Source organism: Vipera ursinii (genome assembly GCF_947247035.1).
Source record: "Vipera ursinii genome assembly, chromosome: 1".
In the NCBI taxonomy this organism is placed as follows: domain Eukaryota; kingdom Metazoa; phylum Chordata; class Lepidosauria; order Squamata; family Viperidae; genus Vipera; species Vipera ursinii.
The window spans coordinates 325,672,699-325,698,474 of record NC_139512.1 but is presented as its reverse complement, the minus strand read 5'-3'; the positions used below and the strand labels follow the sequence as shown (position 1 = coordinate 325,698,474).

General features: G+C 36.3%; 1 protein-coding gene across 2 annotated transcripts in view; it reads left to right on the top strand.

Moving 5' to 3' along the window:
* Positions 1-4,623: 4,623 nt before the first annotated feature.
* The window catches only part of PPP4R3B (protein phosphatase 4 regulatory subunit 3B), a 46,129-nt gene continuing 24,976 nt past the window's right edge, over positions 4,624-25,776 (top strand). For both annotated transcript variants that reach the window (XM_083348635.1, XM_083348634.1), the window contains exons 1-7: positions 4,624-4,990; positions 6,550-6,605; positions 12,848-12,946; positions 15,540-16,163; positions 22,911-22,988; positions 23,595-23,711; positions 25,267-25,383. In XM_083348635.1, the coding sequence (XP_083204761.1) occupies positions 4,849-4,990; positions 6,550-6,605; positions 12,848-12,946; positions 15,540-16,163; positions 22,911-22,988; positions 23,595-23,711; positions 25,267-25,383 (1,233 nt within the window). In that variant the 5' untranslated portion in view covers positions 4,624-4,848. The remainder of the gene's footprint in view (positions 4,991-6,549; positions 6,606-12,847; positions 12,947-15,539; positions 16,164-22,910; positions 22,989-23,594; positions 23,712-25,266; positions 25,384-25,776) is intronic.

Sequence of the window (25,776 nt, the reverse complement as noted above, 5' to 3'; positions counted from 1 at the left end):
TTTTAAAAAACCGATCCCTAATACATATCCAACAAAATGCTGTTTTTTACAGTCTTTTTCTATATGAACATAATGGAATCAAATACATTCTAAATATTATTTGTTGTCTGCATTTCAAACTGATTTATTGATAACAAATATCTATAAAAACATAGATTTTTTAGTTTTAAAGGATTTGATAAGTTCTAGTATCTTGAGTGTCTCAGAGGCTGAGATACTTACGGATTTTTTAAAATATCTACGGTTTCTGAAAGCCTTTGTGCTAGCTTTTCAAAAACAATTATATACATTTGTAGAAACTCTACACTTTAAAACGGGTCTTCAAACTCGGCCCGTTTATGACTCGTGGACTTCAACTCCCAGAATTCCTCAGCCAGGCATGCTGGCTGAGGAATTCTGGGAGTTGAAGTCCACGAGTCATAAAAGGGCCGAGTTTGAAGACCTCTGCTTTAAAACATATGAAGTATAGACTGAATAACTACTAATGTTTATTTGCTGATTACATGAAGGGCTATATTTATCCGGCCTTCTCTGATTCACAGTGAGAGTTATGAGTTTCTCATAATAACAGGCTTTGCTTGGCTTATGACAGAGAATTGGTGGTGTTGCCATGATGATATTCTTCTGGACATAATTCAAAGTTTTGGTTTAGCCTACAAAACTGAAGAATTTAAGTTCTGTGACACTTAATAGCTAGAGTCTTACCCCACTGGATTATCTGACATGTCAGGATCTTAAGTAATAATTTAGAACTTCTTTTGCATCTATTCCGGTTAATACTGATGGATTAAGCTTATACATATCTTGGCAGCGAGACGGCAATAAAATTCCCTTGAATATTCAGAGTAAGTGACTGTTGTATTACTCAACTGTGTGAGAAATACTCCTTTTGCTGTCATCTTAAAAGTATTACCTTGGCAGTTGAGAACTTTGTCCCCTTTTTTAGGATTATTACCTCTCCCTATCACCTTTTGAAAACTAATATATATAAGGCCATTTCTTTTTCATTAAAATTGCAAAGTTTTAAATTTTTCATTTCTGTCTTTTAGCAATCGTATCCATTTGTAAGTCATAATTGTGTTATGTTTGAACAATTGCAGTTTTTAAATGATAAAGACGGATATCCTTTAGGTGTATGGGGACTGGACTTAACTGATTAGAAGGAAAGACTACAGTGGTTGAGGTGTGATGTAAACTGATTTTTTTGTGATGGTTGTTTTTCACTTTTTGTATTAAGTCTGCTTGATGACTTACACTATAATCTTAGTATGTTTCCAGCCAAACAGTGGGAAATGTTTGCTAATAGTCAGCTATCACTGGTGCACTCATTGGCAGTATAATTAGATAAGACTATAGGGGATGCCAGCTACTAGTTTTTGGTGCTCTTGAAAATCAGGATTTTTAGGGCTCTGGAAGAATCATAAATATGTACTGTACTTTATGAATATTTTCAGCAGTTGTAGATGTTCACAGTTGAACAAGCATTTCTTTTATAAGTAGTGCAAGAGTTCCTTCTTGCACCTGGTTCTTGCAGCCTGGGATAGTAGTGTTTGTATTTTTAATATGCAAATATATCAAGAGTGACTAACCTCGGTGGATTACTTATACATTTCTAAGTGCAAATCACAATACTGGCTTTAGCCTACAAAGCCCTATGTGGCTTGATTCCTAGACGCCTTTTCTGAGTAGAACGGCATCTCCCTAAGTAAAGTCTAATCAGCATTTCCCCATTAGCAAGAATTCTTTTTTCTTCCTCTTTTATTTCAGCAAAATTCCTACCCGTGTTACAGTGGTGTTTTAGTATGTACAATTAGGGTTACTGAAGCTTTATATTTTAAAGCTTAACATTAACAAAAAGCCCCTCTTTGAAGGGAGATGGGTGGTTTAGAAATATGAAATATAAATTTGAGGTTCGATATTGTATGTTAGTATTGTATATTACACCTATTATACATGTATAAAAATTAAATTGCAGCTATTACTATTTTAATTATTGGCCAAATTTCTTAATTTAAAATTTTGTACTAAGCACCGTAGGAAACAAAGGGTTGAGGTTAATTAATTCCCGAAGTGAGTATATAATTAGTCTAATACCATGCATTGTTTGGTTTATAGTATGATACTTAAATCTAAGTGGCCCAATTTTATATTGTTTGCCTTGGAGAAAAATATTACTATATTGTCTTCTCTTGTACAATGACCCCAAACGTCTGCTTTTCTGATACTCTAGGACCTGGATTAAATATTTTTCCTTTTCCTTAATAGTTTTAATTACCGGTAAGTGGAAATTGTTAGTTTCAGTAAATATAAGTGCATTTATTTAATACTAGTGACCATTTTAGCCATTTGCAAGCAAATCTCAAAAGGAAGCTACAAAGAACAACTGGACAAAAACAATTAAACCAATTAAAAACATTTAAGTCATTGCCTAAAAGTCCTACCCCAGACTTTTAGCCAATGTTTGGCTAAAGTTTTTTTTTTATGTGAATCCCACTATTTTACAGTTATCTTGGAAATCTGATTATACACCATCAGGTCACTGTTGACCCTCGCCAGCAACAGATTTTTTCCCATGATGATCTGTCCTTAACCTGATCCTTCAGTACTTCCAATAATGCACCCAAAACTGCTGTAACTGAGTCCATACAGACAGAGCAACACGAAAGTTCACATCTGGCAGATACAATTGTTCATATTCGCTCCATATTGGATTCCAGCTTAAAAGCAGACTTTGTGGAGGTCATGGGGGCCACATTTTGCAAGGTGATCTGGGAAGAGTTTGAGCCCTGGAACCTGAGGGAAGTGGACAAGACCCTTCCAGCTGTTAGTTCAGTCACCTAATCCATGCCCTTCCTGTCTTATTAAAGCTGTGTGGAAAGGGATGCAGGATTGGTCTGGCTGGTAGGTAACTTCCTTGAAAGGAGTAGTGGTGCACCCCCTCCTAAGAAGACATCGCTTTGCCCAACCAAGTTGGATAGTTTTTGCCCAGTTTCCAATCTTCCCTTCTCAAGGCAGGTTGTGCAGACAGTGGATGCCTCGCAGTTGGAGAACCTTGGATGAAGATTATCTAGACCCCTTTCAGTCAGGGTTCAGGTCATGGTTTGGGATTGAAAAGGCAACCAACCAAGAACTAAGGAGAAATTTCCTGACAGTGGAACAACTTGCCTCCAGAGTTGTGGGTACTCTAACATTGGAGGTTTTAAGAAGAGATTGGATTGTCCGAAATGTTATAGGATTTCTTGAGTGAGCAGATCTCCAAAGTCCCTCCCAACTCTGTTATTCTGTTATTTGATACCGTTTGTCATGGCATCCTTCTAGGCCTGTTTCTTATTGCTTGCTCTTAATTTTATGCATCATGGCTTTAACGTACAGCTGTATAAAACCATGCAGAATTGGAAAAAAAACTGTAGGGCATCAAGACTATCATTTATTAATTAATAGAAGCTAAAATCCTTAACAAGTCACCTTGCACCGTTAAAAGTCATTGGTGCTGTTTGAATTTGTTCTACCAGCAGCAAGATCTGACTGTTGGCCGTGATGGATTCTATTGCAAATCAGGGCTGTTTCCAGAGGAGGAGAGGACCTGGAGCTTATGGAGCAAAGGAACTGGATGAGGCTGTTGGCAGGCCCAGAGGAAGAGAGAGAGGCTTTTGGAGGAGTTGGTGGTGGCGGCAGCAGCGTGCTCCAGGGGCGAAAAGAAGCAAGGCCTCTTTAAGGAAAGGGTGGAAGAGTCAGGATCAGAAAAAGGAAAGAAGGTGAAGTTGTCAGAATACAAGCGAATTTGAGGGCTAATCCACATGGAACCCCATTTCCATCTGTCCTGTTTGCCATCGTTCACTCCCGAACAAGGAGTATATATCGGAGGTGGTGACCCTTTGAGAGCTGTATGCAACGAAATTTCATTTTGATGTATGCCGATTGGTGTGCATTCAAAGTGACAATAAAGTTATCATCATCATCATATGCATCTGAAGGTGGCTCCATCTCCAAAAATTGAAGCTAACATATTTAGACCGCCCTATTTAGTTAGTCCATCTCTGAAGTCTTCGCTGTGCTCCAGCTGTATCGAGTAGCGTATTTTCTAAAGGCATTTGAAGGGAAAAGTTAGGCACTTAACTCTTGGGATAAGCTCTAGAATCTTTTTGATGAAAAAAAATACAGTATTATGGCTGATGAGCACGCGGGAGGGACGGGCTGCTTTCCTCTCTACGTTCTTAAAAGTATAATATCGCCCCAACTCGTCGTCTTCTTTGCAACGAGAATGGGTCTTTCCTCTCAAACGCTACAACGCCACTAGCAAAGAAACTCAGGCTAATTCAATAAAACAATAAAGGAGAGAACTGCTGGGAATCTTGGAGACGGTCCTTCAGAGACCCCTCCTGTGTTAGAGGCGACAATCATTCCAAGAAAATGCGGCTACAGATACTATTACTGCAGAAAAAAGCCAGGGCGACACAGCTTTCCCGCGTCCAGCAGGAAAGTATGCAACACGCAGGCGCAACGTGTTCTCAACCCCTTCCTCCTTCGCAAACTGACAGCCTTTTCTTTTTCTTCCCTTCCCGGCCGCCATAGCCCCTGCTAGTGGAGCCCGTGCAGGCCTTCCGTCCCTCTCCCTCCCCCGGCTGGGAGAGGAAGAGAAAGGCAGGGACGGGACAGGAGTCGAATTACAAGATGGCGGCTATGCCGCGGTGTTAGTGGTTGCAGCTGCTAGTTGGTACTGCCGAGGCAGACGAGCGGCGGCTCCGACCCGAACGTCATGAAAAGCGGCGAGTTAAAGTCCTCCTGAGTGACGCTCTCAGCCCCCGGCCGGTCCTTTCCCGTGCCTCGCGATCGGGCCGGGGCCCCACCATGTCGGATACCCGGCGGCGGGTGAAGGTCTACACGCTCAACGAAGAGCGGCAATGGGACGACAGAGGCACCGGGCACGTCTCGTCCACATACGTGGAGCGGCTCAAAGGGATGTCGCTGCTTGTTCGAGCCGAGTCGGACGGTGAGAAAGGGGAAGAAGGATAATGGCAGGCAGGGGATGGAGGTAGCTGCTAATCTCTCTGGGACAATAGAGCCTAGCCAGAGGAATGGGAAACAACCCATGGGAGTTCCGCCACCGCCACTTCACACACCCTGGGTTGAGGCCATGGATTCCTTCCCGCATATATAGTCACTCTTTTATATTTAGACAAACCGTAGGGTCAGGTTATTGGACCCCCTCACTACAAATGTTATAGGCTTTCCACCCCTAAATCTTAAGCACCTTCTTAATGGTCCCCTAAATTCATGCATGTTATAGTTAGGGAACCGTACTGCCTGCTTTAAGGGATTCATTTGTTCCATTTGATTATAAAAGTTATTAGTAACTCCCCTGTCAGTGTTAATTGAGCGACTTTGGGGGAAAGATACTAAATGTATTAGGAGGAGTGGGAAACATTAACTTTTAGAAAACTTTCATAACTTTCATGACCGTAAACTGTGGTAATTGTTACTTATTGGAAATGAACTAACTGGCTAATGATTTTTTAAAAGGCCTTTCATAGTACCGATTTATACTTTCAGATACTATCAGCTTTTCACTCCGGGTTGCTTTTCTGTGAAGCTGACTCAGTGAAAAAAGACTTTCAACAGCGCTCCAGTTTTCATATTTTCTTTCAGATTTATAGTATTCTTAAGGGATTTGCTTATTTTCCATCATCTTACATCTAAACTTTATTTTCAGAAATTTAGTTGAGTTTAGTCTGAAACAACATTTATTGAATTTAAATATTAACACAATTATTTTAATTGTTGCTTTTTAGAATGCCACAAGAAACTATCATTTTCTTCTTGAAAAAAAATTGTACTTTGTGTTACTATATTCTCTATTGTTAGAATGTTGGGTACTTAAAATTCTTAAATTTTAAACCTTGTTGGTTTTCAGTGTGTCTGAATTAAGGACATGCCGTAATATTTCAGTGGAAGTGACCTAAAACTATACTTGGAGAAAGCAAAATATTCAAAATTGTCTCTAGTTATTAATTTGGCAATTTCTTTTCTTTGAAAAGAAGAAAAATAAACCTTTATATCAAATTTTATGTTCTGATGGAAGGCCTTTTTTCTATTTCAGTATTTTTATGGTAAAGCCATGATAGGTTGTTTTCAAAACTAGAAAAGCTGTTTTTGGAAGAAGAAAATGTATTGATGTTGTTAATGAACAGGTGCTAATGTACTAAATAAATCTTGTGAACTTGAAAGTGCTTGAGAGCTGTTGCCATGAAACATGATTGCTTAGACATACTATATAATAAATTCAGGATTACATAATTTAGCTTTGTAAATATGTTATAGTGTATGTTACTACCAGAGAAAAATAAGACTAATATTTTTTCATAAATGAATTGTTCGTAGCATGAGAATGGCATACTGAAATTTTATCTTAAAATTCCCAGATTTGATCACTGTGTTTGCGTAAAAGTTTTGGAATAAAGTACTGTCCTTAAAGTGGATAATTAGTACTTAAGTTGCTTGACTTTTTATTTACTTATTTAAGTTCTTAGTGGAATTTTTTCATCATTTCAGGTTCCCTCTTGTTGGAATCGAAGATAAATCCAAACACTGCGTATCAAAAACAACAGGCATGTATTTTTTCTTCTGTATTTCAACTATATTACTATTATTGAAAATACTATTTTTTTTAAAAATCTGGCAATTGTGTTAACCATTGGAGTGCAGAATGGTCAACTAGAGTTTTGTAATATATTCTTAGTTGTCCACATACTGATATAAGGCAAGTCAAGGGCTATGTGTATATTAAATATTGGAGATTAATGTATGAAAATACTATCTTTTACATTCATGTTTTGAGACCCTAGAAGCACACTTCTGTAGCAGTGTTTGCCCTCTGAAACAAGGGTCCCCCTGCCCCGGAGTTTCAGATAGCTCCCACTGCTGTTTAGAAGAGCCATGAACACCTGGCTCTTCACCCAGGTCTTTGGTGAGAGAGAGTGAAACCACTTGCTCATTCAGACTTGCCATCTTTTTATTTTTATGCTTTCTTGATTTTGTTATAATTTCTTGTTTGCTGTGAGCCATACAGAGTTGTATGTTGGGCAGTACACTGGTTTAATAACCTTTGCTGAATTATCTGCCATTAGTTTTCTGTTTTCTGTCCAGCTTTAATACTATTTGGTGTTTTTTATAAATACATTATTTTATAATTTCTTAGTTTATATTATATTACTCCATGCTGAATGCAGCTATCCAGATATTTATTACAGCCCATGTGGATGTTCATAAATCTTCAAAGTTTGCTGCCAAGTATCTAGTAGATTACAATATGGGGTGATGACTTGCATACATCTTGGTAGATTGCACTTTGTGCAAATCTCAAATTATTGCTATTTTATTCTAGTCATTAATGATGCTCTTTCCATTGCAATAGATTTCTAACAGATGCCATAAAATGGTAGAGTCTCCTTCAAGTCAAGTTCATTCTGTAAAGACTTCCATGAGCACATCTGGGTAGTTTTCTTCATAGAATTACAGAAGTAGTTTGCTGTTACCATTTTCCAGCATGTTTTGTTGACTTCCCAGCCTAGCCTACAGTCCCTTTACTAGAGATCTCCCATCAAAATACAAAACCAGACAAATCAGTCACTGCTTTACTATTTTTACTCTTATGCTAATTCAGCTAAAATGTTTTGGCTGAGTTCATACAGCCCATAAACCATGGTTGAAATTATGACTCAAGTGAATAAATTACAGTGCCTCTTTATGCATTAGTTAGGCCACAAATCTTGGTTTATAAATTATAACTGGATTCATAGATGATGATAAACTATAAACCAGCAAACTATATTGTTGATTGGAACAATGTGTGAACCCAGCCATTAAAGGTATTAAATATTTTTAATAGATGTCTCAAGTATATCAGAAGATACTTTTACTAGATCAGTTCCTCAGTGTGAAAAATTAAGAGATAAACTAGCATTAGTATCTGGAAAAGATCTTTATGATCTAAAAGAAAAAGAGCGCATAGTGAATATTTTTTATTTTTTATTTGTTTTAATTCCATTTATATCCCGCCCTTCTCCGAAGACTCAGGGCAGCTTACAAGCTTAGCAGTAGCCTTCATTCTATGTATATGCCTGCTTATTAGGGCTTTCACACACACCCCAAGCGGCATTATTACAAAGTCAGCTTAATTGCCCCCAACAATCTGGGTCCTCATTTTACCTACCTCGGAAGGATGGAAGGCTGAGTCAACCTTGAGCCTGGTGGGACGCGAACCTGCACTAATTGCAGGCAGCTGGTGTTACTTAAGGAGGCATTAGCCCACTGCTCCACCAAGGCTCATGATATAACATATACAAATCAGAAAATTATGCATCTAAGAATTTATAAACTCTATAAGGGCAATTCAGAAATAAACCTCCGTTTGGTTATCAATGACAGACACAGGTACAGAACTTTTATTATACACATTAGAAAATTACAACATTACATTATTTTTGACATAATCATTCAAATTGAGGCACTTGTCATAACGTCTTACAAGGTTTGAAATTCCTTAGTAGTAGTCACTCGGCGCCAAATCTGAGTTATGGGGGGGTAATTAAAAACATCCCAACGGAACTGCTTCAAAGGTTCTTGGGTGCGTCTAGCAGTGTGCAGGCACATATTATCATGAAGTCAGCATGCCTCGACGCTTGCTATGGATGGCTCTTCTGAGTTTTTGTAACGTTTCACAGCAGACTTCTGAATTGATGGTCGAACCACACTAGCAGTACTCCTTCAGCATCTTCACATTTGGCAGGATTTTTTATGGCACCACTTCCAGTGTGGTGATTCATGATAATGCTCGCCCACATACCACTAGATACACTTTTGAAGCAGTTCCATTGGATGTTTTTGATCACCACCACTCCTATAACCCAGTTTTGGCGCCAAGCAACTACTACTAAGGAATTTTAAACCTTGTAAGACGTTATGACAAGTGCCTCAATTTGAATGGCGATGATGTTGAAAAGTAATATAATGTTGTAGTTTTCTAATGTGTATAGTAAAAGTTCCGTATCTGCAAGTATCTGTCATTGTTAACCAAATGGAGGTTTATTTCTGAATTGCTCTTATAGTAGCAAAATGTTGCTATATATTATGTAAGATATTTTCGGTTTTGTAATTTCTAATTTCTGTCATGCTCAAATGAGAATGAAGATAGAGCCGAACAAATAAAAGCTAGTTTTATCCTTAGGGCATAATGATATATAATGATATTCCTAGAAAGTTAAGCAAATGTTTGTAATACTGTGTGAGTTTCTTAGTTTTCTGTTTTGCAGTATATTGGAAAATATATGTTTTTGACTCAGTTAATCAAACATTTATAGTTAAATAGTTATAAAATTTTAGGTATATAACAGTTGAATTAAAATGATTGCCAAATGAATTTTGAATTTTTGTCATTGAATATTTATATTCTCTCATCTTAATTTTAAAATGTTCTCTGAAGTAGTAAAAGCAGTACAGTTACTTGAAAATAACTAATATTGTTAGTGATGCTTTTATTTGGATAAAATAAAGATATCTAATTTGTTAAGTACTTATTAAAATATGAGGATAGAGTTGCTTCAATTGTAATTATCCTAAACTTTTCATAATTTATTAAATTTATAACAATTATTATTTATTACATTTATATGTCACCCATCTCATCAGAGATGACTCTCCTTTCACTTCTTTCTGTTCATAATTATATGGTTTGAATTGTTGATAATTTCATTTTTGACCCTTTGTATTCCAGTGGACACAATTTTGCTCGGATTTTGTCTCAGTAAATGCTTCTTGGAATACTGATGACCTTGTTCTTATGTCATCAGTGATAGTATCAATCAAGCCACCTTCTTTTCTGTCAGCCTCTTTTTCAATTGCCTTTGATTTTCAGAGCCTTCTTTAGTGACTTTCACTTCGACATTATATGTTCAAAATATCTAAACTTTACCTTCATTATTAGTGTTCCCAGCAAGCAATCTGATTTTATCTAGTTCATCTAATTCTGAATTATTTGCTATTTGTTTTTCCTCAGCTACCAGGTACTTTTAAGAGTTTTCCTCAGCACCACAGTTAAAATACATCACTTTTTTGTTCAACCTTTCTACTAGACCAGGTTTTAACCAATATGTTACAATAAATAAATAGATTTTTTTTCCTGACCGTAGGCCCTATTCCTGTGCATTTTTGAGCCTAGAAAGGTAAAAGTCTGTTCTATATCAATTTCTCTAGTTATATGCATTGGTTGGTATAACCTTTTCACATGATCCCTGATTTTTAATACTAAACCGCATTATTTTTGAACTGCTTTTCACTTTAAACAGATTCTTTTAAGTCTTTCCTAATAGCCATAAAATAGAATCATCAGCATATATGAGGTTGTTCATATTTCTCCCAGTAATTTTAATTTCAGTTGCTATTTCTTCTAGTCTGGTATTTCCAATGCTATATTCATGGTTTTCTAGTAAAAGAGTTCACAAGAGAATCTTGCTGACATTTAAAAAATTCCACAATCCTGAATATGCTCTTTAAAATGAAATGCTACAATCTGCATGTAAGTTAAATAACAAGGTAACAATATAAACCTTGGCATGCTGTTTTCCCAATATTCTGTTCTGACCTGATCATTATGAATTCTTCCATAGGCTGCATAAAATTTCCAGTGTTTTTGTTGCCTTTTGCTTTCCATCTTTCTTCAGCTATTTTCATTATATCTAAAGTGCATTTTGAGATACTTTTATTTGTTTCATCTTTAAAGTTATCACTAATTTAACTCAAATTCTGTGCATAATCATATATAATATTATTGATGTATCTTTTGGGTTTGATTCTTTTAAGTTTTATTTTAGGTTAAATTATAATCTTGCAAGAAGTAATTTGGGATATGAGCTTCAGTGAGATTAGGTCTTGTTTTTGCTGAATCAATTGAGCATCTCCAGCTGTACTTGCTTTCTTTTTCATCAGGTGGTGCCCATGTGTAAAGCTATCTTTTAGATCAGGGGTGTCAAACTGTCAGCCTGTGGGGCGTACGCGTCATCCAGAAGCCGTGCCCACCCCATTGCTGGCAATGGCAAAACCGTCCGATACGTTGCGCGACGTCATGTGACGTCGCGATTTTGACATGTCTGTTTTAGATTGTTGAAAGAAGAAATTTCTTAAAGCTACAAGGGTTTTTTTGGCAGCTCCCTAATAGTCAGTCTCCTCCTTTATCTTGTATGCCAAAGCCATTATTTTCCATTATTCCAGTTGTTATTTTATTTCTAATTTAGCATTCCATCCTCCTATATTATGACATCTCCCTTTTTAGTCAGATGTTAGCAAAGTGCTACATATTACCATAGAACCCTTCCATTTCTTCCCTACCTCTTGTTTGAAACATAAATTTGGATCATTGCAATATCAGATGATTTGCCTTGGACTCAAAGTGAGATCATCCTGTCATTTTGTGAGTTATATTCAAACACTAATTTTGATATCTTTTGTTAATTTTCACTACATTTGTTCTATGATGTTCAGTAAAAGATCTGATGTTCTTCTGAGATGAAGTGACCCAGTTTAGTTCAGTTCACTGATTTCCAAAATGTCAGTATTGTATCTAGATATTTCTGGTCTGGCAACATCTGGTTTATGGTTTTGACATTCCACATGCCAGTGGAATACATATGTTTACTGTGTTAAATTTTCCTTTTGCCTCTGGCCACATCAACACCTGGGTTCCTATCGACTTTTATCCAGCCACATCATAAATACCACTTAGAGCTATGTGCTCTTTTCTAGTTGCTCCTTGGATACTTTCTCATCTGAAGAGTTCATCTTCCAGTTTCATTTTGGCATTGTCGTGGTTATGAATGTCTATTTGGTTTCTTTGAATGGAATGGATTGTATTTCCTTTCACAGAATATCATATTTATATTTCCCTATAACTGTATATGTATGTATATTCCCCTCACTATAATCCCTTTATAGTAATAAGAATTCTTGAAGGATAATCTGCTGAATTGTTTTCCACTGATTTTTAAGATTGTTTTTTATCTTCCTTCAAAGTTGAATTCATACTCATTATATATGAGCAGTTCTTTACAGACTGAAAAAAGAATGTTGAATATGACAGATGTAGGACTTGGATACCCTTTCATTCTGTTACTCAGTATTTACATGGATTAAAAACACAATGCAGTACTCATTGAAATGTGAAGAAAACTTTTCTTCTTTGTCTCCTGATACTTAACTTTGCACACTATGATTTTTTAAAAAATTCTGGCTTAGCATGTTATACAAATCCAAATTATAATGTTTAAATCACAATGGTTTATTATAATGTGCAAATCCAGTTCAGGTGATAGCAATTAATTAGTGAACATCTCCATAAAAATTGACATAGTATATTGTTTGCCATCTTTCTAGTAAGGTGCTTCTGTGAACTAAAGCTCCTAATAAATGAGTGGCAGTGTGTATATCAGGAGTTATCTATCCTACGTAAAATGTGTTTTTTGAAAAGCTGTATGGCTAGTCATAGGGAAAAATATATTTATTTATTTATTTTATTTGTTTGTTTTTATATACCGCCCTTCTCCCGAGGGACTCGGGGCGGTGTACAGAGCAAGGTAAGTATACAGTTAAACAATAGTAAAAACAAATGAAACCCCAAGAGCTATCAGGCCAGGCCTGAAAAATATAATGGTGCATCGTCTTTCTCATCCCCCTCTTCTTTCCATTTTCTCTTATATTTTGTACTGGTGGTTGAAAGCTACTCTCTGATACCTAAACCTAGCTGTATATTACATTTTGCAGTAAAGTCAAATAATAAATATAATATTCCATTTTAAAATAGGACACTTTGATTGTTTGGTCAGAAGCAGAAAATTATGATTTAGCTCTGAGTTTTCAAGAAAAAGCTGGCTGTGATGAGATCTGGGAAAAAATTTGCCAGGTAAGGTTTACATTTAAAGTTCTTTTTTTTTAAATTTAGATTTGACTCTTCATAAACTTCGTGATTGAAATAAAGTTCTAGTGACCCATAGATAAGGGTGGCGAGATCTAATCACTTTGCTTCCCTTATCGCGTCTGCATATAATATGCCCGGCCGTCCTGTTTAGGGTGACCCGCTCCCTCCTTAATCAGGAGGTGAGGGAGGAACCCTTGTAGGGTCGTGCCAAGGAGTTTAGTCAACATCTGTCAGATAAAATTGCTCGGATTCGGACCGGTTTGGACTCCGACTGGGCAGAGTCTGACGATCATGACACGGGCGGTCTTGATGTTATCTGGGAGGAGTTCGATCCTGTGACTCCGGAGGAAGTGGACAGGATTATGAGGAGGCTGAGCTCCACCACATGTTTATTGGACCCGTGCCCTTCCTGGCTGGTTTATGCGGCTCGGGAAGGGACATGAGGCTGGTTCCAGGCGGTTATATATGCCTCTTTGAGGGAGGGTAGTTTTCCCGCCGTCTTGAAGGAGGCGGTGGTGAGACCTCTCTTCAAGAAGCCTGCCTTGGACCCAGCTGTGTTGAATAACTTTCGTCCGGTCTCCAACCTTCGCTTTCTTGCGAAGGTTGTTGAGAGTGTGGTGGCGCATCAGCTTCCTCTGGTTCTGGATGAAGCGGATTATCTAGACCCGCACCAATCGGGCTTCAGGCCCGGGTACAGCACGGAGACGGCATTGGTCACTGTGGTAAATGATCTCTGGAGGGCTCGAGACAGGATATTCCTCTGTCCTAGTCCTATTAGACCTCTCAGCGGCTCGACCATGGTATCTTGCTGCGGCGTCTCAGGGGATTGGGAGTAGGAGGCACAGTTCTTCAGTGGTTCTCCTATCTCCTGGGACATTCGCAGTCGGTGTTGGCAGGGGGGCAGAGGTCGACCTTGAGGCCTCTCGCTTGTGGAGTTCCTCAGGGGTCGGTCCTCTCGCCTCTCCTGTTCAACATCTACATGAAACCGCTGGGTGAGATCATTCGTGGCTTTGGAGTTGGGTATCATCAGTATGCTGATGATACCCAGCTTTTTATTTCGACCCCAAACCACCCCAGTGATGCCCTCGACGTGATGTCCCGTTGCCTGGAGGCGGTTCGGGTCTGGATGGGGAGGAACAGGCTTCGACTCAACCCTGACAAGACTGAGTGGCTGTGCGTATCGGCATCCCAGGATATTCAGAATATTCCATCTCTTTCTATGGGGGGTGAGTTATTACCCCCCATAGATAGGGCTCGCAACTTGGGAGTCCTCCTAGATTCACAGCTTTCTTTAGAAGACCATATAACAACTGTGACTAGGGGGGCCTTCGCCCAGGTTCGCCTGGTGTGCCAGTTGCGACCCTATCTAGACCGGGATGCCCTGCATACGGTCACTCATGCGCTTGTGACCTCTTGTTTAGACTACTGCAACGCTCTCTACATGGGGCTGCCCTTGAGGACCACTCGGAGGCTCCAACTGGTACAGAATGCAGCCGCGAGAGTTGTGCTGGGAGTCTCCCGATACTCCCATGTTACACCTCTGCTCCGTGAGCTGCATTGGCTCCCAGTTGTCTTCCGGGTGAGATTCAAGGTGCTGGTAATGGTCTTTAAAGCCCTACATGGCATGGGTCCGGCGTACCTTAGGGATCACCTGCTGCTGGCATCAACTTCCCTCTGCCCTGTGCGCTCCCACAGAGAAGGCCTCAGGGTGCCACCGGTCAGAGAATGTCGTCTGGTGGCCCCCAGGGGGAGGTCCTTCTCTGTGGGCACGCCAGATTTGTGGAACCGTTTGCCGGTTGAGCTCCGGATGGCGCCCGACCTTCGCTCCTTCCGACACGATCTGAAGACCTACTTGTTCGAACAAGCCGGCCTGGTCTGTTGGGTGATGGGTTTGGATTTTAATATTGTTTTAATGCATTTTAACTTATTGTTGTTAGTTTCTGGGCACCTTGTTTAATCTTTTTTAATATTTGTATTCTTGTATTTTTATATGTTTGCCCTGTTCACCGCCCTGAGTCCTTCGGGAGAAGGGCGGTATACAAATAAAATTATTATTATTATTATTATTATTATTATTATTATTATTATTATTATTATTATTATTATTATTATTATTATTATTATTATTATTATTTAATTGTATCTTAATTTTTATAGTATGAATTACAAAATTTATTTTCTAGTTTAGCTGATGTGATTTTTCATTGGCATTATTTAAAATAGCATTTCAGAACAGCTTTACATTTATACTTCTACAATAAAATTATTTTGAGGTTTGCAGTGACTGAGTCTGCTGTATAACATATTACAAATATTACCATTAACTTACGGTATACCAAGAATATCCTTCCTTCCTTCCTCCTCCCTCCTACTTCATCACCTGGCATGATAGAGCAACCTAAATTTGGTGTGCAGCCCACCAGTCCCATTTCACTGACATTTCATAGAATGTCAGAACTATATTAACATAATTTAGATATTGGTAATAACAGATTTTGATAATTCCTTTTCCTTGCCTTACAAAGACTCTAATGTATGTCAGAATAAGTCAATAATTTATTAATGTTTTTGATTTTAGGTTCAAGGGAAAGACCCTTCTGTAGAAGTTACACAGGATCTCATTGATGAATCAGAAGAAGAACGCTTTGAGGAAATGCCTGAAACTAGTCATTTGATTGATCTCCCTACTTGTGAACTCAACAAACTCGAAGAAATAGCAGACCTAGTTACCTCAGTTCTCTCATCACCCATTCGTAGAGAAAAATTAGCCTTAGCACTGGAGAATGAAGGCTATATTAAAAAATTATTACAGCTTTTCCAGCTTTGTGAGAATCTAGAAAATACTGAAGGCTTGCATCATTTGTATGAAATTATTCGAGGAATTTTGTTCCTCAATAAAGCAACTCTTTTTGAGGTGATGTTCTCAGATGAGTGCATTATGGATGTTGTGGGATGCCTTGAATATGACCCTGCATTACCTCAACCAAAAAGGCATAGGGAATTTTTGACCAAAACTGCTAAGTTTAAAGAAGTTATACCCATAACAGACTCCGAACTTAGACAAAAGATTCATCAGACTTACAGGGTACAATACATTCAGGACATCATCTTGCCAACACCATCTGTTTTTGAAGATAATTTTCTTTCTACCCTTACTTCATTCATTTTCTTTAACAAAGTCGAGATTGTCAGTATGCTGCAGGTAAGTGAATTGAAAAGTCTAAAAGAGTTGCATTTTGAAAATTTTAAATATAATTATGATGCTAACCATCAAGCCTTTTAATATGCTGCTGTTACTTGCATATGCTTATTTACTAGTTCTTATAAATTATTTTTCACTACTCACAGAGCATAATTAGCTGTATTGTTTGTGTACTCATTGATGTATATTTCATAGGCTTTTCATGAAGACAGTAGATTTCTCTCAGACAGAATAGACTACACATAAGTTCTTATAGATGCTATGAGAAGTACATGGTTTTCTGACAGTTCTTTTATATTAGTTAGCATTGAGGCTTAACTTTTAAGCAGTTATGTTAAACATGGTACTGAAAGTAAACAGATGTTTATAATATATATTTTCCCCTGCTATCTATAAACAGCAATATGTGAGCTGTGACCATTTTCTATAGGCTGTTTGGAAAAGGTGCAACTTTTTAATTTTGTTAAAATTTATTTCTTTGAAAATCAGTCATGCACCAGTCATAAGGTTCTGAAAATGAATCAAAAATATTAAAACATGCAATAATTTCTACTGGTATACTGTAACCATTAAAAGTCTGAATAAAAATCCTTTTGAAATAAAAGGAAAATAAATGTAAAATCCCCTGGCTGTTGCCTTGTTCATTAGAAATTATACTTACAAATATTGATATTGAGGTAATAAAAAATACAGAACTGAGATAAATAACCAGGCAAGGGAGATAAGGAATATAGAAAGCTTCCTTTTGCCAAGTTACTTTGTCCTTAAAAGCCCAATCTTATATAGCCTAATTGGCAACAACTTCAAAGGATTTTAGTGATCTACACTCCCTACACTAAAATGTTTTCATCTTCATTGATGATACTCAGTTTGGGCTCGGTGTCTCTCTGCATATAGAGAGCATACATACCACTGATATGTCCATCTTTTCCTGATAGTATAAAAGTCTTATTTCTATCAGTCTATAATTGGCATAATTTATTTAAAATACAGCATCCCAAGAACCTTAGGTATGCAAAAATGCATCTAAGCTCTTGTTGAGCTTCCCATTTACTTCAGTTGTATTGTTGACAGTGAATATATCTGGAAAAAAACACTTCAGTTTACGGTGATAGTAACACATATAGACCCTACATATTTACTAGTTGTTGTTTCTTATTTTGATGAACCTGATGAAGCAGTCTAGGATGACAACATTTTGTCATCTGTAAGTATTTTATTGTCCCGGTTTGCCTCCTAAATGGCATCACAGGTGCAAATCTAGATGAATTTCAGTCATCAAATAATTATATTGATATAATTTTGATGTGTTGTGATGGTAGCAATGCCAAAGTATAGCTACTGACATAGCTATTGGCTGTAAAATCAGTTAAACTGCGTAAAATTTATCAAAGATAGCTGGTAGAATTTGCACTCCCATTTTCTTAAACAATACCTTAAATCCAATTCAGTGTGAAATATTTTGGATCCAGTGAAATCCAGTACTGAAAAGGCAGAAGTGGACTGAATCTTCTTAAGACTGCTCAGATATATGTGTTGTGATTGATTGATTGATTGATTGATTGATTGATTAAACAATTGTATGATCTACCACATTGTTAAGAGTTTTCTGGAATTGTTTACCTGATATTTATTTATTCATTTAAAGTATCTTTACCATAGTGTTCAGCAAAAAGACTCTTAGAACTGCTAGCCTGATATAGTAAATACAAGTTGATCCTTGTCCATAGGCTTACAGTCAGAAAAAGACAACATAAAATGAAAAATGGAGAGAGGTGGGAAGAGGGGGAAAAATAAACTTCTGACATTTTAAAATAAACAGTAGCTCTTATAAAAACCAGTTGGAAAAGAGCTGAGGAAATAAGAAGTTGAACTGAGTTATTATTGTAAGTATCCTCAGTCTGATTATAATATTCCATTATATGCTTTTACTTTTTCTCAGGTTTTTTTCCCTTTGTGCATGTTTGCATGTTCAACATGTCATAGTGGGTGAATGTAGGAAGAAGCTGAGTTGAAGCTAAATTTGTGAAGGTTTAAATAGGAATAAAGAATCTTGCTTTGTACCAAGTGAAATCACTGGTTTACCTAGCACAGTATTTTCTGGGTTAATGGATAATGATTCTTGAGTTTCAGATAGAAGATTTTGCAAAATTGCCTAGGAATTGAATATGGATATTTTGTATGCAAAGCCCATGTTACATAAGTAGAGCTTTCAAAGAACTTTTAGAGAATGAAGTTCTGCATTTGGCCTTTCTGCATTTGGCCTTTCACTCCAAAAGGGTATAAAGACTAGAAGAAAAAATAAAAATCACTTCAGTGTTGTGAAATTAGTTAAATGCTGTTATTGTAATTATTCAAAATAAATTTAATATTTTCACATTAGTTAAAGCAGAATGACAATTTTACAACTCTGGAGATTTATTGAAGGATTCAAGGGACAAAATGCAACTTGAGATTTCAGATTGGGGTGATTGTTAAACATTGGGACATGAAGAATTAGTCGCTGGAAAGTATTTTGTAGTTATTATTCCTTCTGTATCAACAAATGACTGTGGTACTTTAGAATAAATCTGGTGATGCTACTTTTTAAAAACTCATTCATCATTCATTCTACTATAATTCTTGGGTTAGTTCATTTTAAATATATGATTGTTCAGTGTTCAGCAGATAAATTGTAATTAATTTAGTACAAGGTGTCACCAAAATAAATTGGACTACAACATTTTAACATATACTATTACCTGAATTCTGAACATTTTAAACATAACTTTAAAAATATTTAGCTTTCTTGATTTTCTGGGTTCTCTTCAACAAGCTTTTGCTGTTATTGTGTCATTTAGTTTGCAAGTTGGTCCTTAGTAGCTGTTTTACCTGTGTAATATTTATTTTTGTTTTGTTAAAACATTCTGTTGAAGTATCACAATGCCATTTGAGCTGAATTAGCATTTTCAGGGTGGTGTCATACTGCTCTTAGGTAATGTTTTAATGAAGTTTTAGATTTGCAGAAATTTAATATTGTGTTTAGTTCTTAACTTCTAAGATTTGGTTTTAATAATGTTGCAGCACTAATTGATAAACTTCTGAATATGAGATAAATGTATTGTAAATGATATAAGGTAGGCAACCTTTTAGTGTTACAGTACTGCGTTATTGAGTGTTCTTTCCTTTTTACACCTTCACATTTTCAAAGAGCATGACCCGCGTAAGATAAATTATACTTGTCATGTTGTGGAAACAGTCTCCTTTATTTCTGGCCATGTTACCACTACTGCAACAATATGAAATTGTGCATTTTGAGTTTTGTTACTGCCTGCTCTACAAGGCTGTTTCAGAAAGAAAGAAAGGTGGATGAATCTGTTAACTGGGAGTATTAACAATACTGGAGTGGCCATAAACTATGAACACTATGTGTATATACACTAGGACCTTTTTTCCTTTTAATGGTTAAAGTCTGAAGAACTACTTCAGAAAGAAATCCAAAGCTTCAGGCCCCTATACCCATTAATCTGGTGTTGAAATTCACTGTAGTCTCAGAAGTTGGCCATGTGCTATGATATACTCTTGTCCTCAGCACTGACACCTTTTTAGATCTTGCCCTAAAGCTGTTCAGAATTTTAGAGGTTATAAAAGGGAAAAAAGAAAAACAAAATCAAAGTTAAGTGATGTCAGGATAATTAATTTGCAAAAGTATACTTACTTATAGGAGCCAGTACTGAAATAATATCTAACTAGTTTTATTTTAAGATTAAATAAAAAAGCATTCTGCAATTTGTAGAGAAATCTATAGTACGCTGGCCCTTCTATTGTATATAAATCATTGAGAAGCAGGAGAATTCTTATTCAGATGCCTAGAAATCAATTGTGGTAATCCAGATCCAAATCAAATTCTGGGCAGCAATAAAGTAAAAGCAGTTCCATCTTGAATTTAACAACTAAGGAGGTTTAACTCCTACTGGTCTTTTCCTTTTAAGTTACAATATTTTCCATTTGTGCCAAAATGATGAAATTAAAGCTCATTTTGCTGTGATTACAGCAAAACATTGGTGGCCTGATGGAGGATATACAGCAGGTTTTTTATTTTTTATTTTAATTCCATTTATATCCCGCCCTTCTCCGAAGACTCAGGGCGGCTTACAAACTTAGCAGTAACCTTCATTCTATGTATATGCCTGCTTATTAGGGCTTTCACACACACCCCCAAGCGGCATTATTACAAAGTCAGCTTATTGCCCCCAACAATCTGGGTCCTCATTTTACCTACCTCAGAAGGATGGAAGGCTGAGTCAACCTTGAGCCTGGTGGGATGCAAACCTGCACTAATTGCAGGCAGCTGGTGTTACTTAAGGAGGCATTAGCCCACTGCTCCACCAAGGCTCTTTTTCACTTTCTAGCACATCTAAACCTTTTTTTATTAAGAAATACATTTTTACAAGTAAAAACTAAATAACCAACATATTTTAAGGTTATGTTTTGCTTCTTAATAGCAAGGCAACAGGGCAATCTATTTAGAAGCATGATCTGTAACTAAAATATAAATAATGTGATGTGATATGATGGTAAAATTGTAGATGATACATTTTGTCTTTTTATGGTACTGCATTAACTGATCTATAGAAACTTATGACACATGCTTAACAACGTCACACACAAACTACTGTTAATTATATTATTAACTGTGTAGCCAAGAAGCAATAAAGAGAACAGACTGTACTTTCAGAATTCCTTTTCTAAAAATATCAGTTTGAATTGTGCAGTGTTCTTCAAAATGTGGGGGAGCCACAGTAATTATCCTTTGTGGCAGCTAGTTAGAACTTCTAGGCTAGATAGTTTGATAGAAGGATGTGTCATTAGTATGAGATTTCTGACACATGTTAACTCTTAATTGGGGAGGGAATATTTAGAAATGCAGCCTACTAACTGCAGTAGTCATGACTGTTTTGCATGACACATTTCTCAGATCAACAGACAGTAAGTAATTTGCAAACATTGCTGAAGCAGGAAGGATGAGAAAGAGGAACATTTGGGAAACAGTATAGTGGGAAGAAGGAAATAATGGTACTATTTTCCCCAGTTCCAAAGTACTGTATATTTCACCTGCACCTGTTTGGCAAGATTATATTAATTTTGTGCTTATAATAATAGCATAGCTACCATAAATGTGAAGATGGACAGGTTTGATATGCTAGGAAAAAATGAAGTTAATTCCTTTTTTATATTTACCTAATTAAAATATGCTAATTAAAATTAATCATTTGCCTTCGTTTAAGAACAGTTTGTGACTATTTGAACTGTGTATAATACTTATTTCTCTAAATCTTGGTATAGTCGAGAGATAGATAGATAGATAGATAGATAGATAGATAGATAGATAGATAGATAGATAGATAGATAGATACAGACAGACAGACAGACAGACAGACAGATAGACAGACTCCCAGTACATGTTAAATTTACCACTAGAACTATCAAGATGTTTAATACAAATTACTATTATTTCTACATATTCTATAACTTTGAGATAGGGTAAAACAATTGTGAGTATATTTAAGATTAGCAAAATAACTGTTGAATCTGCATTTGCCTTTTAAAATTACAGGTCTTAGGAAACTAAACTTCTGTATCCATGTCCACATTTTTTTTTCTGGATTATTTTGTTCAGTTCCCAGATGACAGTGCATTTGTACCACCTTTGAGTGCTGAGATCTTAAATTCTTTACAGTAAAGCTATTAGCTCTATTAGTTAAGAGCTTTGCTGCATCTTTTTTATTGCTTAAGTGTTCTCATTTTAAGGTACCTTAACCAAAGATTATATAAATCTGAACTGAATATTCAAAATACGCTTAAATTATATAATTTGCTCACTGAGCCATTTCACCCAACTCATGGCATTTCCAATAATTCCTGTAATTTTCTACTAGTTTTCTGGGTGATGTGTGGAAGCTACAGATCAAAACAAGAAAAGAGCAGCTTTGAGGAAAAACTGGATTAATGGTTCAGTTGGGCTCCTTTGGCTTCCAACCCTCTCAGTTTTCCTGGATTCCAATTTGAATTTGGGAACAAATGAAAGTTGTTGGAGGAAAACCTACTTTAGTAGGAAAAGACAAAGTAGTAACAGTATGAGGACTGGGAATCTTTCCATCTTTTCTCCTCCCTCAGTTCCTGAAGCGTACAATTTTAGGGTTAGGGAAGTTAAAATAGCAATTCTTACCTATCTCTTTAAAATAGTGATGAAATGTAAACTAGGCATTTAGTTCAAGTTTATTTAAAAATCAGAATGGATCTCCTTGTAACCAAAATGCCTTCATCATATCACTTGCCTGGCTCCATCATTTTTTACATGCCATGCAAAGTCTGAAGCAGGGAAGTTACTTTAAATCCTTAAGCTCTTCAGGCAGTTTAGAACTCTGCTTTCTCTTGCCATTTAGGTATTTAACTAGGATAATAATAGATAGGTGATAATGATATGAATTTGAGTGGATTGTGGCTATTTAAAAATATCTTACACTAAGTACAGTTCATGATCAGGAGAATTACGTATGGTTAATTACAATATTAATCACATTCAGTATTTTACATCAAATAAGACTGAAAAGAAACATTTGCAAATCTGTGATATGAAATAGTCAAAATAAAACAAAATGTATAACTAGTGGCACGCAAAGTGAACTAATTGGAGAAAAAACCTTATTTTAAAGTCTAATTCTTAAAATTCTTTGTGTTATAACTATACATTACAATATTCTGCAGGAAGATGAAAAGTTTTTGTCTGAAGTTTTTGCACAGCTAACTGACGAAGCTACTGATGATGACAAAAGACGTGAACTGGTAAGTTCATTTGTAGATTTAAGTCTGAAATTTTTGTGATTGTTCATAGTACCTCCATGTGTCTGGAATGATTACATTTATAACTGCTTTTTTATATTATTTTAAAACTGCCCATCTCCCTCAGAGAAGGACTCTGTGTGAGTGCCTGTGTCATGACATGGCACCCAGGATTTCAGTTCTACTTTGGTTTGGCTTGATTGTTTTTTGGCTGATTTATAGAAAAGTGAGGTCAACAAATAGGTAGTTCTGCAGCTTTGTCAGGATTTTTTTAATTCAAATGTTGGAATAAGTAGGCCCCCATGATCCATAACACATTAAAAACATAAGAATCATAAGAATAAGATAAGTATTCATTAAATAGTTTCAGATACCAGTTGGTCTAAAAAACAATATACTGATCTGTTTGGGGGGAAGAAATAATGAAAGAAGAGGCAATAACATTGCCATCTTCACTAAATTAGTACTTTTTACTACCTATATTTCCTAAAAAAAATATGTTAGTTTTTTTGGTAAGTATAGTGCAATACAGTACAGGTTCTATGCTCATTTAAACTATCAGCAATGTACTTTTTTCCTTATATAATTTTTTTCTTCCACTTGGTGCAGGTTAATTTTTTCAAAGAGTTCTGTGCATTTTCTCAGACATTACAGCCTCAAAACAGAGACACCTTTTTCAAAACATTGGCAAAATTAGGCATTCTTCCTGCTCTTGAAATAGTAATGGTAAGTTGAAATCCAGGCAAGGCATGTTGTACGTTTGCTTATAAGGATAGCATTCTTTAGTGCATACTTATCATTTGAAATAGGTACAGTTCAGAATTACTCTTTATATTTGCATATTGTATACTCTGCATAAATGTTGGGATAGGATGAGAGGGATGAGAAATTTAATGAGGATGCTGGAAGCTTAATTTCAGTGCCTTTTTAAAGTTTATGGTTTTAATATAGATAGATATTATGCTTTTTATTGATGCTTTAATTTAATTTATTTATTTATTTATTGAATTTATTTACCATCCATCTTATAGCAAATGACTCTGGGTGTTTGTTGTTTGGAAGCCTCCAAGAGTTTAATAAAAGATGGATGGCTATATAATAAATAAATAGATAAATAAATACTGGCATACTAATTTAAATATCCAGCTGATTTTGGAACCTTGACTCTCATCTGTAATAACTGAAATGTACCTGATAATGTATGTGTGACTCTGCATATCAAATTTGGAGGGATATGTTAAATATTTTGAAATGTCAGCCTAACAAGTTAGATCAAATCAAGAAACTGACTCCACGGAAAGTAGTATAAAGTATATTTTATTATATTTTATTGATAGTAACAGAACCTTGTGAAATTGCTTTTGTTTTACCTTTTCTCCTTCTGATACCCCACAGTCAGGAAGGAGTTAACATGAACCTCTTCCTAATAATATTTCATTTCCCAAGGCTAAAAGAATGCTTCTTCCCTTGTTTCTGAATCATGTTGAGTTATTGCCATAAGGTGAGATTTTTTGCAGGGTAGATCACCATTGCTTTCCCTGACCTTCCCCATTTATCTGGTTTTGGGACCGGCATATAGTTGATGAATTGTATAAAACCAGACACATCATTAGAACCCAAAATCACAAGACTACGTCTGATTTACTTGGCCATGTCATGCATGCAAATTCACTGGAGAAGTCAGTGATGCTAGGAATGATTAGTGGAACAAGAAGGCGAGCAAAGAACATACCAGCTTGATAACTTCAACACTGATACAAAATGAACATCCAACAACTAAAAAAAGATGTGCTTGACAGAGTAGCATGGAGAGCACTTGCTAAAAGGTTGCCAAGTGTCAGACATACTGAATGGTTAAAGCCATAGCCTTAGTTTCTATTGACAGTTTCTCAGTATTCCCTACAGGGCCATCTCCATGGCTCTCTACATATATATAATAAACTATATATTTGTAAATATTTTCTTCATTCCATAAATATATTTTCAGTAATAATTATAAATTGAATAGCAAAACAAGCTCAACTTTATGCCGTATTTCAGCTGGGCAGAGCAAGTTGTAACCACTAGTTTTATGGAAGACCTTAGATTCAAGATGACATGGCAAATACATTGTTTTTATAGCAGTGATGGAGGGCCCCCAGTCTTTAGATCCAATCTGATTGCCTCACAGCATCTTGAAACAGTTCCTTGAGGTCTTTATTTCACTTGATTTCTTTCTATAAAATTAATGCTCTATCAGAAATGCTCCATTTTAACTTAAGTGATCTAATTTTGATTTCAGGGTATGGATGATTTACAAGTTAGATCTGCTGCTACAGACATATTTTCTTATCTGGTAGAATTCAGTCCATCTATGGTTCGGGAATTTGTAATGCAAGAAGCACAACAGAGTGATGACGTAAGAACCATGCAACTTTCTTACAGATATATATTACATCCATAAGTAAAGATAGTGGCCATTTCTAGAATCAAAGTTCTTGTTCTGTTGAAACCAATTATTCTCTGTTTAATCTTGTTCTTCTAACCCCTAAAAACATGCATTTGTTGTCTCAACAATAGAGTTAAAGAAGATCTTAACAGTTGCACTTGACTAGCTAATTAATGCCTCAAACAGTATTGCCTGACTGTAAGATTGGTGTTCACTTGCTACCCAATTGCTTGCTCTTAGCACAGCAGCCATTCTTCACTTTTGTCCATTAAGTTTATCGGTCACTTTCTTTCTTGTTCTGGAAACTCTACTTCTGGAAATCAGATGCAAAATATGGATTGGAGGGCTTAATAGTTAATTTTA